The 15,966-nt window shown below is 28.8% G+C and overlaps 1 protein-coding gene across 1 annotated transcript; it reads right to left on the minus strand.

Moving 5' to 3' along the window:
- Nucleotides 1-14,758: 14,758 nt before the first annotated feature.
- LOC134835188 (uncharacterized) lies at nucleotides 14,759-15,701 on the minus strand. Its single transcript, XM_063850059.1, has 4 exons — nucleotides 15,663-15,701; nucleotides 15,319-15,606; nucleotides 15,150-15,257; nucleotides 14,759-15,094 (listed from the first exon to the last, which is right to left on the minus strand). Exons 1-4 carry the CDS (start codon nucleotides 15,699-15,701, stop codon nucleotides 14,759-14,761), a joined length of 771 nt encoding a protein of 256 aa, XP_063706129.1.
- Nucleotides 15,702-15,966: the final 265 nt, after the last annotated feature.

The following is a 15,966-nucleotide window of genomic DNA, read 5'->3' on the forward strand; positions in this document are numbered from 1 at the left end:
AGTGAAATAGAAGCATTTTATCCTGTCGTTGAATAGCATCGATTCAAATGAGTTTCATGAAAAGAGATTAAAAAAAGCTGAACAACTGAAAGACTTCTGATATGAAAATCTTCTGCTTCGGGATTTTCACTGAAATATCTTAACCAGTATCACAAAAGGCATTATTTAACAGAAACTGTTATTTAGAAAACATGTGGGGGAGTTAAATAATGTTCAAATTAAAAAAACGCACACAATGCCCATGCAAATGCTGGAGAACAAGTCAAACAATTTCTGCTTTTAAATTTATGTTGTTTTTTGTCGATATTTTCCATTATACTTCAGTTTCCGCATTATGTCTATTTTTAACCCACTGTGTAACTTTAAACGTGTGGTACTTTTGTTCTTGTTCGAAGCAATTGTAGGAAAATAGATACACAGACAAGTAAATTAGCTTTTTAGTTTATGAAAATTTTCTAACAGAAACAATAAAGTTGACTTTGATATTGCAGCATTTTAACACACACTTCTCAGTTAATACAATGGAGTTTGAGAGGTTTTTCGGTGCATGCTCGATAAACAAGAAAAGTTTGTGCATTTTTGGTGATGATGCGACGACGCTCACAACAAGTGCTTCACTTGCTGAAACATGGTTCCGTTCTCTTTTGTAATAACAATGGGAAATTTATGTGTATGCAAAAGGTCAGACATAAATTTTCGCGCATAATGTGAAGAAAAAGTTTGAGAGTCGATATGGAAGGGAGATGGAAGTGCATTTAGAATATATTTATTTGAAGCAATTCAGGTAAGTCATTATTAAATAGCTTTAAATTTGAATTTTTTTTTGTATAGTTTAGACTTTTTCTAAGATCCTAAGATTTAAGGTCTTGAAAATAAAGTCCTCAAACTTTTACATGGAGATTTTTCAAAATTTTTCTTTTTTGAGAAAATAAAAAAAAAATTATCCAAAAAACTTTGAAACAATAAACTCAAAAGGAGTTTGTGAACAAAAAGCTAAATTTTTCATTAAAATTTATTATCAAACGATAAATTTTTATTTAATTGAAAAGTTAATTTTTAAATAAACTCTCTAAAACCTGAGATGTCAGTGAAATGATATTGAATCAATTAAAAATTAAAGCTAAATAATATGTCCGTTGTTCCTTTCAGAACATTTCAAGTTAATGAAAAGTAAAGTTTGTGAAAAAAATTGAACCGAAGGAATTTCCTCATCCATCAAATCTAGGAAGTCAAAAAATTTTGGTAAGATCTATATTTGTAAAAATATATTAAACTTGTAGAGTAGGAATATAGTAGAAGGAAAGGAAGAATGTTGTTAGTAGTAGTTAGTAAGAAGGAAGAAAAAAATGAAGATAGCAAGGAAGGCAAATAGCAAGTTAGTCGTCATCCGAGTCTCTTCAGAGTCAAGTAGTGAAATAAATATTTTGAAGTCCAAATCACGTGGTTTTATTTTATGAAGTTAAATATAAAACAAAACTTAAACTTACAATTCATGGCAACTTTGTATAATATCACCGACTACTAAAATCCAACTTGACGCAAATTTTTTGTTTCAACTTTGACACCTTTCAATTTGTAAACCTACACATGTGAACAATCGATTAAATTGCATACATTGCCAACTTAACTGTGCTCAACGAACCTAAAACAGATTAGTTGCATTTATTATTACACGTAATTATTTATAGCTACATGCTGTGATGGAAGCAATTAGTGTTCGCTATAGTTTTATTGCTAGTTAGTCGTCCATGCATGTTATTATAAAATTTGCAAACAAAATCCATTTTTAAGTTCTCGTTATGCCACGAGACAACTTTCTTACTGAACCCATGAAATTACTCAATTTGCGTTTTTTTCCCTTCTTTGAACTGATGAAAAGCTTCAACAATAAAAATAATTTATTCATTTCATCACGGATGTAAATTACGACTAAATGAATCAACAACGTCCTGTACCAAGATTAATAAATAAAATCGCATTAATTTCAACAAAAAACATAAATTCTGTCTGTTGATTTGCGTGCATTCCAGTTGCGCGATTTTGCGACAACAACAAAAAAGACGACTTGCGTCACAAAATTTTTCCCGATTATTCTGCTCTGTCAGAAACAGCAGATTACACGCATTTGTTCCATTGAAATAATCTCGGAATGCTGTAACGAAACAATGTAATGCGAATCATCAAGGTTATATTTTTGCTTTCATCAACTTAATTTATTTACTTCTCTCCCACAGCATCAGAACATTTTGTTGGCATTTTGTAAAGTAATTTGTAAGTGAGTTTCCACTCTGTGCGAATGACAAACTATGGTGCAGAAAATGCATATCCACAAATTTTCCGACTCTGTGTGCGTAAAATTAATTATTTGAGAAAAGCTGCACAACGAAAAGTCTGGCAATGACTTTCCGAGATGGATTTGAATGAAAATATGTGTAGGTTGTGGAAAACCCTTATTTTAAGGTAAGTAAAGTGTGTAAATTATATTTTCTTGTACTCTTTAGAAAAAAGTGTAAAATGTTTTGAAATACACCTCAGTTTAATTGAAGGAGTTTACATTCTTGTACAATTAAAAACTTGTAGTAAAACACTTTAAAGTAGTTGTTTCTTCCTTTTGAAACGTTTTAATGAAAGTTTCTTGACAAGTTTTAACGTGTATAAAATTTAATTCGTGGATGATATGCATTACTCATACTTTTCTTGGGGAATGCTTCAAGTTTTGTCACCTTCACACCTTTTACTCCCATTGCATAAGAAGGAAATGCAATCTATCATGTGAGTATAAGGTAAGAAAACTTCTTACGTAAGTTTAAGTTAAATGTGAAAACTTTATGTCTCGCAAGATCGAAAAAAAAATTAAAGACACTTGCGAGACATAAAAATTTTTAACTTGTTCATAAATTTTATAATTTTTTTTTTTATTTCAGATAGGAATTTAAGAAAATATTAGGATTGAACACTAAAATTATATGACGTCAAATTGATTAATTGGAATACATCGTTCAGTTTACTTACTCAACTTTAAGCTTATATCAATGATATTTTCAACATCGAGCTTAAGGTAAAACTGCATTTTTATGCAGAGATCCTTTTTGTTGTTAAGCTAAAATGCCTCATATGACCTTGAGAAAATATTTTCTTGGATTTTCAAAAACATTTTGACTTACAATGTCAAGAAAAAAAGTTCAAGATACTCACATCTTAAGCTAAAGAACAAAACATTAAAGAGAAATCTACTGGTTAAAAGTGAGAATATCGAAAAAGTCAACAAATATAAAAACTACCTGGATCTTAATTTCGATTTTCGGCTCATCTAGAAGTAACAAGTGGACTTTATGAAAGGAAAAGCATATCTATTTATTGCAGTCTTAAAAAGAACAATGTCTTTCTAACGAAATGAGACTCTTCGTTTATTATTTTTACATAAACAGCCATCTGTCATATTTGATCTCTGTATGCGGAGCAGCAGGAACATTAAAACTGAAACAACTGAAAAAAATTCAGCGTATAACGAGGCGTTAAACTTACTGAGGGGATTATCAGGATTCCGAAACTTACACGAGCGATCTTCTCCTAATGGTCCAAGAACTGCTTTAGTTTGACTTTTGTATGTCGATTTATAAAATCAAAAATGACCAGACAAATATTATTCTTCCGATAGACATCTTAACTTACGATTACCATTTGAAAAGGCGATCACTCACACACATTTCACATTCTAGCGCCTTTGAACGTTAGGCTTTGAAGTAAAAAAAATCTTCTTTTAAAATCTTCATTGAAATACTCGCAAAGTATTCAATCGTTTAAAACTCAGCTGAAAACGCTCATCATCGTTAATTGATCTTAATAAATCTGTCTTCTCTTTTCCTTTCTACTGTAGCAATTTCTGTATGTATATCTCGCAGAGTTTTAAACCATCTGCGAAACATAAATTTTTCACAACTTTAGTACTCAATACTTTTGTCAAACCTTTTTGCACAAAAAAAATAACAAACTTGATTTTGATCTATTTCCTTCAAAATCGATTCAAACTGCATTCCAGTCTTACAACCTTTCTCCATTTACACAACGCAAAAATTTCTCAGAAGGAAAATAAAACATCTTTCTCCATATCGTCATTCTTCATAGTATTTGTCTTTTACTCCTTCCGTTCGTAGTCTATTCACTAACTCAGGTAACTGAATGAATGAAACAAACTAAGTGTGAAACACAAGTGTTATAAATAATAAATGTCTAGTAAGTGAACATACATTTTGTGTTATTTTATAATATTTTACGTGTCTCTATGTCTTTCTACATTTCCGTAAAATATACCAAGTGATCTGAAATGTCTCACGACTCGAAAATTCTCAATAAACCAATAAAATATTAACGGTATTAGTGAATGTATGTTTCTTGCATTCTTCTTCAATTTCCGAGAAAATAAGGAGGAAAACAGCATTAAAAGTTTTAAATAGAACCGATTCCCGCGTGAAAGAAACTTTTTTTTTTGTTTTGTTTCTAGAGACAACAATATTTTTTCCATGTTTCGTGGAAATTACAACGGAATAAATTGCTTTTTTTAATACAACATAAATACCTGTCTCCCTTTATTATTGTGGCAAACCACAATTTTATTTATTTTTCTAATAAAACGATTTTATCCAGATTCAGATTATTTATTTGTTTCTTTACATTTACACGAAAAATCAGTGTCCTATATTCAAATGCTTCGAACCAAAAAATAAAAAACAGTATGCAATTTCTTCACATTTTGCTTTACTCCAATTTACATGAAGAAGCAATGAAGAAGGGAGTTTGTTATGTGGGAAAAATAGATAATGGTCGGGATAAACTTTTAGATTTATTTTCAAACTGTATCTCTGTATTTGGATGAAAATTGCAACAGAGTTCATACATTAAATTTTGTGTTTGTTCTGCATCGGAAAATGTAAAAGCTATTTGTTTGGTGCAAAAATGCATGAGAGGCATTGAATAAATGTGTTGCCTTTTTATTATTAAAATGTCGATTTTTAAATTGATTGCTTTAGTCGCTTTGCTGTTTTAGACTCAAACGACTTGGGAAAAGTTTTTGGGATCACGGAAAAGTTAATTATTCGCGGAAGATTGATGACACTCGAAAGTTTTGTATCAATTTAAACAGAGGCGTAACTCTGGAAGAAATTTGCGAACCTTTAAATTTTAAAATTTTAGACTAAAGAGTCCCTCTTAAAGTTAAAAAAAATAGGGAAAAAATCATATGAGAAATTTGCCTTGTTCTTTTATTAAAACTACCATTGAAAGCCTCTTAAAAACAAATGCATAAAAAAAATACAGCACAAATTCCTTTTTTTTGCCATTCTCCATTGTTTTATTGTGTTTTTCCCTATTTGCAAAAAAAAAAAAAAACTAACCACAAAAATGTAATCCACGACAATTGTCATTTGTTCCTTTTTTCTACGTTTATTATAAAATATTCTACAAAAAAAAAACTTTATACCTCAACTAATTTCTTTTGTCTTCTTTTTACTATGAACATTTGAATAAAAAAAAACGCAGAAATAATGTGGAATGACAAAATACAAAACAGCTTCACATAAATTCATGCATGCTCAATTTCGTTCCTTCTAGCAATAAGGAAAGTATGGCGAAAAGATCATTAAACTAGAAACGGCGGCGAAGCAAAAAAAAAAGAAAGTTTTTTTTGTCGCTGACTTTAAAAGTAATCGACCAAGACAGGGAAAAGCGTGTGGCGGGCGTGAGTGTATGAAGCGAAAAAGCAAGCAATCTTTTAAATGTAAATCAGCGTAATTTAGTTGTACTTTTTTTGTTTTTCTTATTTTTGCATGAGTAATTCATTAAATTAGTGGGAGAGGACATCGTGGTTAACGGAGATGAATTGTGAGTACAAAAACATTTTGAATTTTTTTTTAAATTTTAATTTATTATTTCGGTCAAGGGTGAAAAATTTTTTGACTTAAACCTAAGCTTCAAAAACTTACATATGTGGCTAAAACTTTAACTAAAGCCTTAGTCAAATGAATATTTTGACTTAATTGACTTTTGACTAAAGCTGAAGTTTAAGTAAAAGTTGAGTTAAGTCAAAAGTCAAATGTTTTTTGAAATTTCGACCAAATTTTGGGAAAAAGTTCCATTTTTTTTAAATTTTTTCAAAAATCTGGTAAAATAAGTCAAATAATTTCACTTAAGTCAAACTTTTGTGATTTTTACTCAAGCTTAAGTCATAAGTCAAATGGTTTTGACTTTATAAGTTTTTCAGCCCTGCATTTGACTTATGACTTAATTTAACTTTTTCTTAAAAAAGCTAAATAAAAAAAAAATAAATTTAAATATAAAAATTAAATGAAGTAAATTTAATTAAAAAAAATGTTTAATTTTTGAGTTAATCTAACTTTTTCTTAAACTTAAGCTAAGATCAAAAAATTTTTAAAGTTTTGGTATTAAAATCAAGGTCGAAAAAGTAAATTAAAAAAAAATTTTGATTACCCTAAGAATTAAAAAGTGTTCAAATTAATTCATTAAGTAGTTAAATTAATACCTTTAATGACATCAATTACTTTTCCGAAAGGGACTAATTTGAACACTTTTCAATCCGTAGGGTAGTCAAAATTATTTTAACTAAATTTTTCGACCTTGATTCTTATAACAAAACTTTTAAAATTATTTAAAAAGTATTTAATTTCAACAAAAACAAATTTCTTCTTTAAGGTTTCAAATTCTCTTTTCATCTTTTCCAACCGCATTTCAAACCAGAATCATTCCTTACCAAATACCTTCATTTGTGGCTTTTCAAAGCTTCAAAGTTTCCTTCAATCGTACCACAATAATTGCCTTGTAACAATTACTTTTCACATTATTACTACAATCATTTTGATATTAAAACAAGTTTTATTTTTCCCCGAGAAAACTTCTGAATAAATATAATTACAAAGTTTTCTTCAATAGAAATGTTTATAGTGTGTCAGACAATTATTTGTTCTTTCGATATGTTTCCGCTTGTTTTTTTCTGAGAAATACAAACAATTTCCTCATAGAAATTTGAAACGATGAAAATGTTTAATTTGTAACAAAACTAACTTTTCTAACAATTAGTTTTTGCTGCAAATTTTTGCTACTATTGTTCATTTTTTACCTTTCCTACTTTAATTTTAACTTTACTTTAATTCTATCTCTCACTCCCATCAAATTGCGTTTTTTGCAGCTAATTTCTCTTATCAGTACCCGCAAGGCAAACCATCGTCTTGTTTCTCCTCCGCTTATCTCTCGAAAAACTGACATGACAGAAAATCTCCCGAAAAATTTCGTTTCTACTCAAATCACATCGAAACATAAATATTGCCAAATAATTATCTAGATTAACAGGCACTCGAGTTCGTATCGGGGATATGCTGGACTTGTAGAAGCAAAGCAAAGAGATGGAAAAAAAATGGAGTGAGTATAACTTTTAACCACGTGAATAACTTTTGATAATAATAGCAGTTTTTCATTTCATTTTGGCAGTTGTTGGAGAGATAATTTCGGTGTGTGCCATGAATACCATCATCATCATCGTTCGCCTTTGAATGCGAATCATCGTTTCGTGCGAATGGATAGCAAAGTGTTTCGTTGGTGGTCCAATAAATTTCGTGCGCCGTATATCGAAATGTGCCAAAGGAACCACACACCGCCATCAATATTGTCTGTGCAGAAATATTCCCAATAAAGTTTTACGGTATCTGGAGTTAGCACGCAGTAGATAGACAACTTTTCAAAATGGGTTAAAGGAATGTTTATTATGGCCTGTCTATTTGGAGAAATTGTTCGTGCAAAACTTTTCGATCACAATCATATCGGAATAACTTTTAAAAAAAAAAGTATTTCTCCCTCATCTAAGTATAAAATTTTTGGTCTGGCGATTTCCCGAACATATTTGTAATTTATTCAAGTTCTCTTCGCACATAATTTCAAACCCGAAACGTAACACCCCCGACATAATCGAGTGGCACTGGAATAGTAAATGGGTGTTAAGCACACTTTTGTTGCCAAAACAATCATAACAATGCCAATAATGACATCAAGAGCGTGTCTCTAGCAAATAAAACAATGTTCGAGGAATCTTTGTTGGCATTCATTCGGTATGCGAAGAAGCAGTAAGTGAAAGTAAATACGAAGGTGGCTCAAGTGTGTAATAATGCGACAACAATGTTACTGTGTTGCCTTATAACAATTCAATTGAATTCAAGAGAAAGAGAGAGAAAGAAGCTGACGAAGACAATAAGGATTGCACAGAAGAAATCTCTGTGAAAAATCGACAAGATAATGTTGTTACGCCAAGGAAAAAAAAAGGTAAGTATTTTCCTTTTCAATGCGAGTCGAATCATTTGAACAACAATGTAATAAACTCAATTTTATTTTATTTTAATGCGATTACAGGAGAAAAGGAATTTTGTGATCGTAGGTTGCAGTAGGTTTTACATTGTTCAGAGGAAATTTCTTATAAGCCTATGGAAAGGGGTTTATTTGTTTAAAAAAGGTAAAAGAAAAAATGATAATTTTTCAAGTTTTTAGGAGCAGAAATGATGACTGAAGACAAAAAGGTAAAATTTTTGAGGGACTCTGATGCGTTTAGTTTTTAGGAAAAGTTATTGAAACATTTTTAGGTAAGTTCTTAAAATTTCATTTCAGGAATCTAAGTGACCAGTTTTGAAGACTTCTGAAGGAATCGAGATGTTACATCTTTTCGAGAGACTACCAACCTTTGAATTTCAAACACAAGTCATTTTCTTGAAACAAAAAACATTATTGCTTGTTCAACAGTCGAACGAATAACACATGAAGTCCAGTTAAAAGAAAATTTAAACATAAAAATTAATTAGAGGTAATCCAACTGAACTTCGGCCATACTTTAAACTCATCTCAAACAATCTTTTCACGAAACATCGTCTCTAATCTGTACAAAATTTTGTATTGACGTCGCTGAATCATTTACAAACGAATCAAGTTAATGAAACAATTTTCTCATGAACATATCAAAGGGTGAAGTATCAATAGATCATACGACTTATATTTACAAATTCCTGAGCGGTACGTTTACATTACTCTGTACAATTCAAAGTAAGAGCAGAAGCACTTGAATTGTTTATAAACTCGGTCTAAATGAGTCGATGCAAAATACATCAACACTTGATCAACACATGTCAACCTTCCTGTTAATTATTACTTGGAGATGGATATTGTATCATAGAAAATATCAATTCAATAAGAAATTCAAGGATCAAATTACAATTAAATCTGATAAATCAAAGCCAATTCAAACGGATTTAGTAATCGCTCAAAGCAAATTGACGTTCGACATAACTTCGTTAAAATTGTTATCTAAACGAGATAAGTGAAAGTGTAGTATGTAAATACGTAACAGTAATTGGCAGATGGTCTTACAAGGGTTAATAAATCATTTCATTTAGTTGAAATTCTCAAAGTACTCAGAGATCAGAGTACTTTTGTAAGAGATTATCAAGCTACGTATCCTATAGTTTATTGAGGATTGCTATTCTACTGCGGAATTGTATATTATGCCAAGCCAGTGCCGTCAAAAGTCACTTAGCTCTTCCAAGAACCTTTTTTCCAGTATTTGAAAAAAAATATCTACCAAATGATTTAAATAAAATGAGCAATTAACTTCGAACGAATGTGTTGAATCCAAAAATATAGCAATCGCTATTTTTCTCATCCCGTTTGTGATGTCAAACGCTTTGCAAGGAAGAGACAGAAAATCGAAAAGTTCAAATGGAGGGAAGACTGATAATTTATCACTAAAATTAGATAACTATAAACACTTTTTTCCAATTTATGAAGACAATTACACAACAATTTCCATTTGCTTATGTTCTCAACGATGCGATACAAAAACTTAATTTTTAAATTCCGTGACGTAAAGGAAAGATTTCTTGCGTATTTTAGTTTAAATTTCGGGTTGGATATAGAATATCCGAAAAAAATTAGCTGGAATTTTTGTTTTTATGCAAAAAATTTTGTGCACTGTCGACACCCTAAACGATCAAAAATACTTTAATCTTAATCTTTAATCTGAATGTTTTCTTTTTTCATTTTTTAAATAAAAATAATCAAAAATTTAATATTTTGGATACAGCAGCTAAAATTTCATTTTAATACTTCAAAAATGAGTCAGTTCAATCGAAAGGTATCCTAACAGTAGTAAACTTTCATCAAACTGGTACAAGTGTAACTAACTAACCTCGTTTACAGCAGCAATAACGAAAAGCTCAAAATATTAGCAATTACGATTATTATCACCTGTAATCACATTAATTACAGTGTATCTATCGATATTTACATTGCTTCCCCTTTTGTTTACAAACTTCCTCGTAACTCACATGAAAATTAATATTTTGTTGATTTTGGCGTTCTATTATAAAATGTTGATGAATTTTACTTTTGCATGAGATAAAATAATGCATCAGTTACTCCAGAAACGCAAACAAAACCTTTACAAAAAAACACTTTAAAATTAATTAAAAGATGAAATTATACTCCTCAAAAAGACGCGCACCTTGGAAACTTTTATATTAATATTCCCTTATCATTTTTCTCTCATTTATTTGTGACAACTCGCGAAAAACTTTGAAAATTAAAGTTTGTGTGTATCTTTCGTTCCGCTCGAGAGCTCCTTCTTCGTTAATTTGAAAACGGCAAAAATAAACAAAAAGAAAAGACAAAAATAATAACGAATGCACCGAATTCGTAAATTTGCAATTTCTTTGATAGTTTTTGGCATTCTCGTTCGCGGAAAGAAAACAAATAATAATAACAAAGTTTTTTTTCTTTTGCGTACACAAAATGAAGAAAGTTTTGCATCCGCACAAATAAAACAAAAAAGTTATTACAAATTAACATTCCAAAATAGAAATGACAGCGAAAAACGCGCATTGCATGAGGCATCAATTAGACATCACATCAGTCAAGAAAGTCAGTTTATTTTGTGCGATTTGCGATTTAGATTGAGTTGTACACTGCACGACGCCGTCAAGCGTCATCGAATGTCAGTGTAAGTCGTCCCATTTTTGACGCGCGCCGAGTAGGATGAACAGAAGGTGCGAAAAAAAAACAATAAAAAAATAATTTAAAGTTGGCGTGCTTTTTGATGTGCGAATTGTGTGTCGATATAAAGTTTCATTTTTTAAAATAACTCAATTACCTACCACCTTCGACGTCAAAGTCTAATATAATAACCATGCAACGAACCACACGAGGTAGCAAAAGGCATGCTTTTAAGTTTTTTATGTGCTGCAAAAATTTCCTTGATGATGATGACGTTGGTTATATTTTACTGCATTATTTTTTTTTGTTTTATAATTTTTTTTATTAAATAATATGTTGAACAATATTTTTCTCGTAACTTTTCTTGTGAGTTTTCTTTGTTTGGAAAATGTGAAAAAGGAAAGAAAGAAATCCCTTGCGTGCTTGCTGATGCCTTCAACTTGTGATACCTTTCAAAGTTGTTCAGAACGTTAATTTTTGATGTAATGTTATAATTAACTTGGGTTTTTTTGTGATGGAAACTCGTCGTTTTTTTTATTGTGACAGAATAAAATAAAATAAAATAAAATAAAATAAAATAAAATAAAATAAAATAAAATAAAATAAAATAAAATAAAATAAAATAAAATAAAATAAAATAAAATAAAATAAAATAAAATAAAATAAAATAAAATAAAATAAAATAAAATAAAATAAAATAAAATAAAATAAAATAAAATAAAATAAAATAAAATAAAATAAAATAAAATAAAATAAAATAAAATAAAATAAAATAAAATAAAATAAAATAAAATAAAATAAAATAAAATAAAATAAAATAAAATAAAATAAAATAAAATAAAATAAAATAAAATAAAATAAAATAAAATAAAATAAAATAAAATAAAATAAAATAAAATAAAATAAAATAAAATAAAATAAAATAAAATAAAATAAAATAAAATAAAATAAAATAAAATAAAATAAAATAAAATAAAATAAAATAAAATAAAATAAAATAAAATAAAATAAAATAAAATAAAATAAAATAAAATAAAATAAAATAAAATAAAATAAAATAAAATAAAATAAAATAAAATAAAATAAAATAAAATAAAATAAAATAAAATAAAATAAAATAAAATAAAATAAAATAAAATAAAATAAAATAAAATAAAATAAAATAAAATAAAATAAAATAAAATAAAATAAAATAAAATAAAATAAAATAAAATAAAATAAAATAAAATAAAATAAAATAAAATAAAATAAAATAAAATAAAATAAAATAAAATAAAATAAAATAAAATAAAATAAAATAAAATAAAATAAAATAAAATAAAATAAAATAAAATAAAATAAAATAAAATAAAAGACATGAAATAAAAAAATTAAATAACAATTGTTACAAAATTAAATTCAGTAAAGACACTCGAGTCTTGATTTTTGGTTTTGAAAATATTTGTTGAAACTTTTGAATTTTTGAGGCTCAAACACAATTAACTCGAAACTAAAAATTTATAAAAAATTATAGATTAGTCGGAAAGTTAAATTAATTTTTTTTTAATTTCATAAAATAGAAAAATAAAATTTTCAGTTTAATTTAATTTCAACTCACTCTACAAGTTTTTTTTTTTTGAATTTTTTTTTTTAAATATAATAGAAAAGTATTTTTAGAAATTATTTATTGAAATTCAGCTTTTAATTATAAATAAACGACTTTCAATAATGCACTCGTAAACATTCGTAAATCCTCTTTGCATTCCTTGCATGACAACTTCTAATGCACTTGAAACGAAAATTTATGCGGAATGTCCCCAAATTGTTTTATGATTCTGTTAAACATGAACATTAAACATGCTTCACCAAAGATCTCTTCACTAAATTAAATTTTAGCACGACAATATTCCATTCAATCTTCATTAGTCATCGCCATGCACGAGACATGTTCTAGTTACAAACAATCCACGAGACATCCTTGTTGTTGTTATTTTGTTGTCGAATAATGACCAAACTAAATTTATTCATTACACAAAAGCATTACCATATTTGTCATAATCATTGCCTCAGTTCTCGTCATGCAATTCTTACACAATTTTAACGACTGGAAATGCTTCACCGAGGACGCATGCGTTGGAAAATTTCACCAACACAAACACATTTTTGGTCGTTATCGCATGGAAAAGCTCCGGCTAGCTGTAGAGCGGCTAAAATAGCAGTATACTTATCCATCACACCATAAGTAATCATAATAGACAGCAATTTATTTTGTTTCGGAGCAATGTGTGTGGAAAAATAGGAGAAAAGAGTTGTTGATGTCTTACATGTGCAATATTTTTTCCTTGTGAAATTTATCACAATTGTTTGTCTATGGAGGAAGGTTTGTCTCCCTGCTGCGTATCTCGGTAGCACGCATGGAGGTATTTTTTTGTTTGGCAAGCAATTAATCTTCATACATGGAGAGTATTTTTAAGATTTCTTTGAGAAAAATTAGTTAGATGGATTCGGAGAAATTACATTTTGAGGTTTGGTTAATTGAATGTCGCTACAAATGAAAGCAAATAATATTTATTTTTTCATTTAAAAATTCAATTAAAAATTGTGAAAGAAAATATTTTAAAAATATGTTATTTTTTCTTACACAAATTTTAATGTATATAATGAAAATTCTTTCTACAATGAAAATTCTGTCATAGGGCACTCAAAATTCAAATAAATGTACCAATAAGAGAACAAATATTCCCTAATAGGACATATATTTACATTTTTAATTGAAAATTCGTAAAAAATGATGGATTAAAATAATTTTTGATCATTAAGCTAAATTTTTAGTATTGTGATCAAAAATTATTCAAAAATATGGAAAATTTTTTGAGAAAATTAAAAATGATGAATTTCTATGAATTTTTAAAATTTTTTAACTTTTTCAAGTTTTTCTTCCTGAATTATCATATTTTCGACAATTTGAAATTTTTTTATTGAAAGTAGTTAAAATAAAACCAAAATTTGAAGTTTTGATTGAAATTCTATAGAAAATCGATGTACGTTATCGAAGAATATGCCCAAACTCAGGGCAAACCCTGTGAATGAATTTTCACCATAAGAGAAAAAAACATGTGAGTTTTAGACTTTCATTCTGATTTTTAATAATATTAAACTATAAATCGGTTGAAATATGTTAAAATAAAAATTTTATGTACAATTGGTTTTTACCTCGGTTAAAATCAGAGGTTGAAAAAAAATTCAGGAAATCTGGGATTTAAAATAAATTTACCAAAATAATTACGAAAATCCTGAATTAAATAAATTTTAGAATCTTAAAGAAATTTAATTTTAAAATTGTAAATTTTCATAATCTCGATAATACTCGATCTCTCGAAATGCCTTTTTTCAAATCTTTACAATAGGAGGATGATTCGTGATGGTGATGATGTCATGAGGATGACTCTCAATTATGCTGCAGTTGAGATGTTATTTTCGTTTCTTTATCCAGCATTTTTCATTCGAGTCAGGAAATAGACTTTCATAGATATTACTTTGATGTCTATACTTTCATTGACACTTCCTTCTGTTCATCTTACGATGTTTAAATCACTTAAAAATACTTACCTTTACCCAAAAGGTCGGTACAATGCTCCTACAGATGAATTTCTTACCTTTTAATCAACCCTTTTCTGTGAACTTCACTTCTTTTTTTAATTCATAAATCCTGACTTGATGACTTTTATTGATCTCAAATGTCACGTTATCCAACTAAATTACACAACCCCGAGGTAGACTGATCCAAAGTATTACTCGCCGAGCAAAAAGTCTCCGCAGCAAAAACTGTCCTCGGGAACGAAATAACTCTCAGGTCTCCATTTGGCGTTATTTGCAGTGAGTTTTGTAACGCGGCAAAATTACTAATTTGTTGAGTCTGTCCCTGCCCATAAATGCCTTGGAAAACTCCCGTGATGGGATTATAAGGATCACATCGAGCAGATGCCAGGATACAACTTGAGGTATTTGTATAAAGAGCAATTCTATTAGATTGCACGGTTAAATTCAGCGTTGTGATGCTTGCTAATAGACAGGCATCGATCTAAATTGCGATTTTAAGGTTAAAATGAAATGTTAAGAAAAAAAATGAAACTTACCAAATTATTCGCATTCACTCTTCTCACACATTGAACAAACTCGCAATATCCCGTGTAGCAGTTCCGTATTGTGGGAGCACTCGTTGCTCGTAATCCACCTGCTAAAGTCTTGATCAACATGAAATCCAGTAAAAAATCACGTCATAAATTCATAAAGACAATAACTTACCGCTAACTGCGTTGCGCAACCCATATATGACGTGTTATTCAGATAAATTGACGCACACTGCGATAATTGTGCCAATAATGTGGGACCAACTGTGAGTAAAGCTGCTCTGAAAAAGCATCCGTAACACGCATCACGAGCTACCACAGACGAATTTTGTGTATCGTTACACAGCAAATTCAGCAGAGACAGTAAACGTTGTCGTCGTTGCGTGCAGGGATCTCTTAGTCCGAGTCTCTGAGCAAAAGATGTGTTTTGTATGACATTTATTCCAATAAGATCGAGTGTGACCTAAAAATTTAAATTTTTCTTTAAAAATAATTTTATCAAAAAAATACTAAACTTACTATGAGTAAACATGAGTAAACAACAAATTTCACAAACATTTTCCTAAAAAATTTAAAACTAAAATATTGACTAAATTGATGAAGTAAATGCAACTGTTCTGATCAGTTTGAGAAACTTTCACTGACTGACTAACAAATTTCCGTTGAAATGATTCCAGTAAAGTCAACAGGAGCAAAAAACGTAATGATTAAATGGCAGTAAAAAATTGTCATTCATTCATAATTTAAATAGTGAAAGTTTCTCTCTAACTATTTTTCTGTCGATGAATCTATTTATAAATGTAAAATTACTGGTTTAGTTAAT

Source organism: Culicoides brevitarsis, chromosome 3 (genome assembly GCF_036172545.1).
Source record: "Culicoides brevitarsis isolate CSIRO-B50_1 chromosome 3, AGI_CSIRO_Cbre_v1, whole genome shotgun sequence".
In the NCBI taxonomy this organism is placed as follows: domain Eukaryota; kingdom Metazoa; phylum Arthropoda; class Insecta; order Diptera; family Ceratopogonidae; genus Culicoides; species Culicoides brevitarsis.

Coding starts and splice junctions, on each gene's coding strand:
- LOC134835188 (XM_063850059.1), bottom strand. CDS start 15,701: ATGTTTGTGAAATTTGTTGTTTACTCATGTTTACTCATA. Junction 15,607..15,662: donor TTTACTCATGTTTACTCATA/GTAAGTTTAGTA, acceptor TTAAATTTTTAG/GTCACACTCGATCTTATTGG. Junction 15,095..15,149: donor GAGTGAATGCGAATAATTTG/GTAAGTTTCATT, acceptor ATCGCAATTTAG/ATCGATGCCTGTCTATTAGC.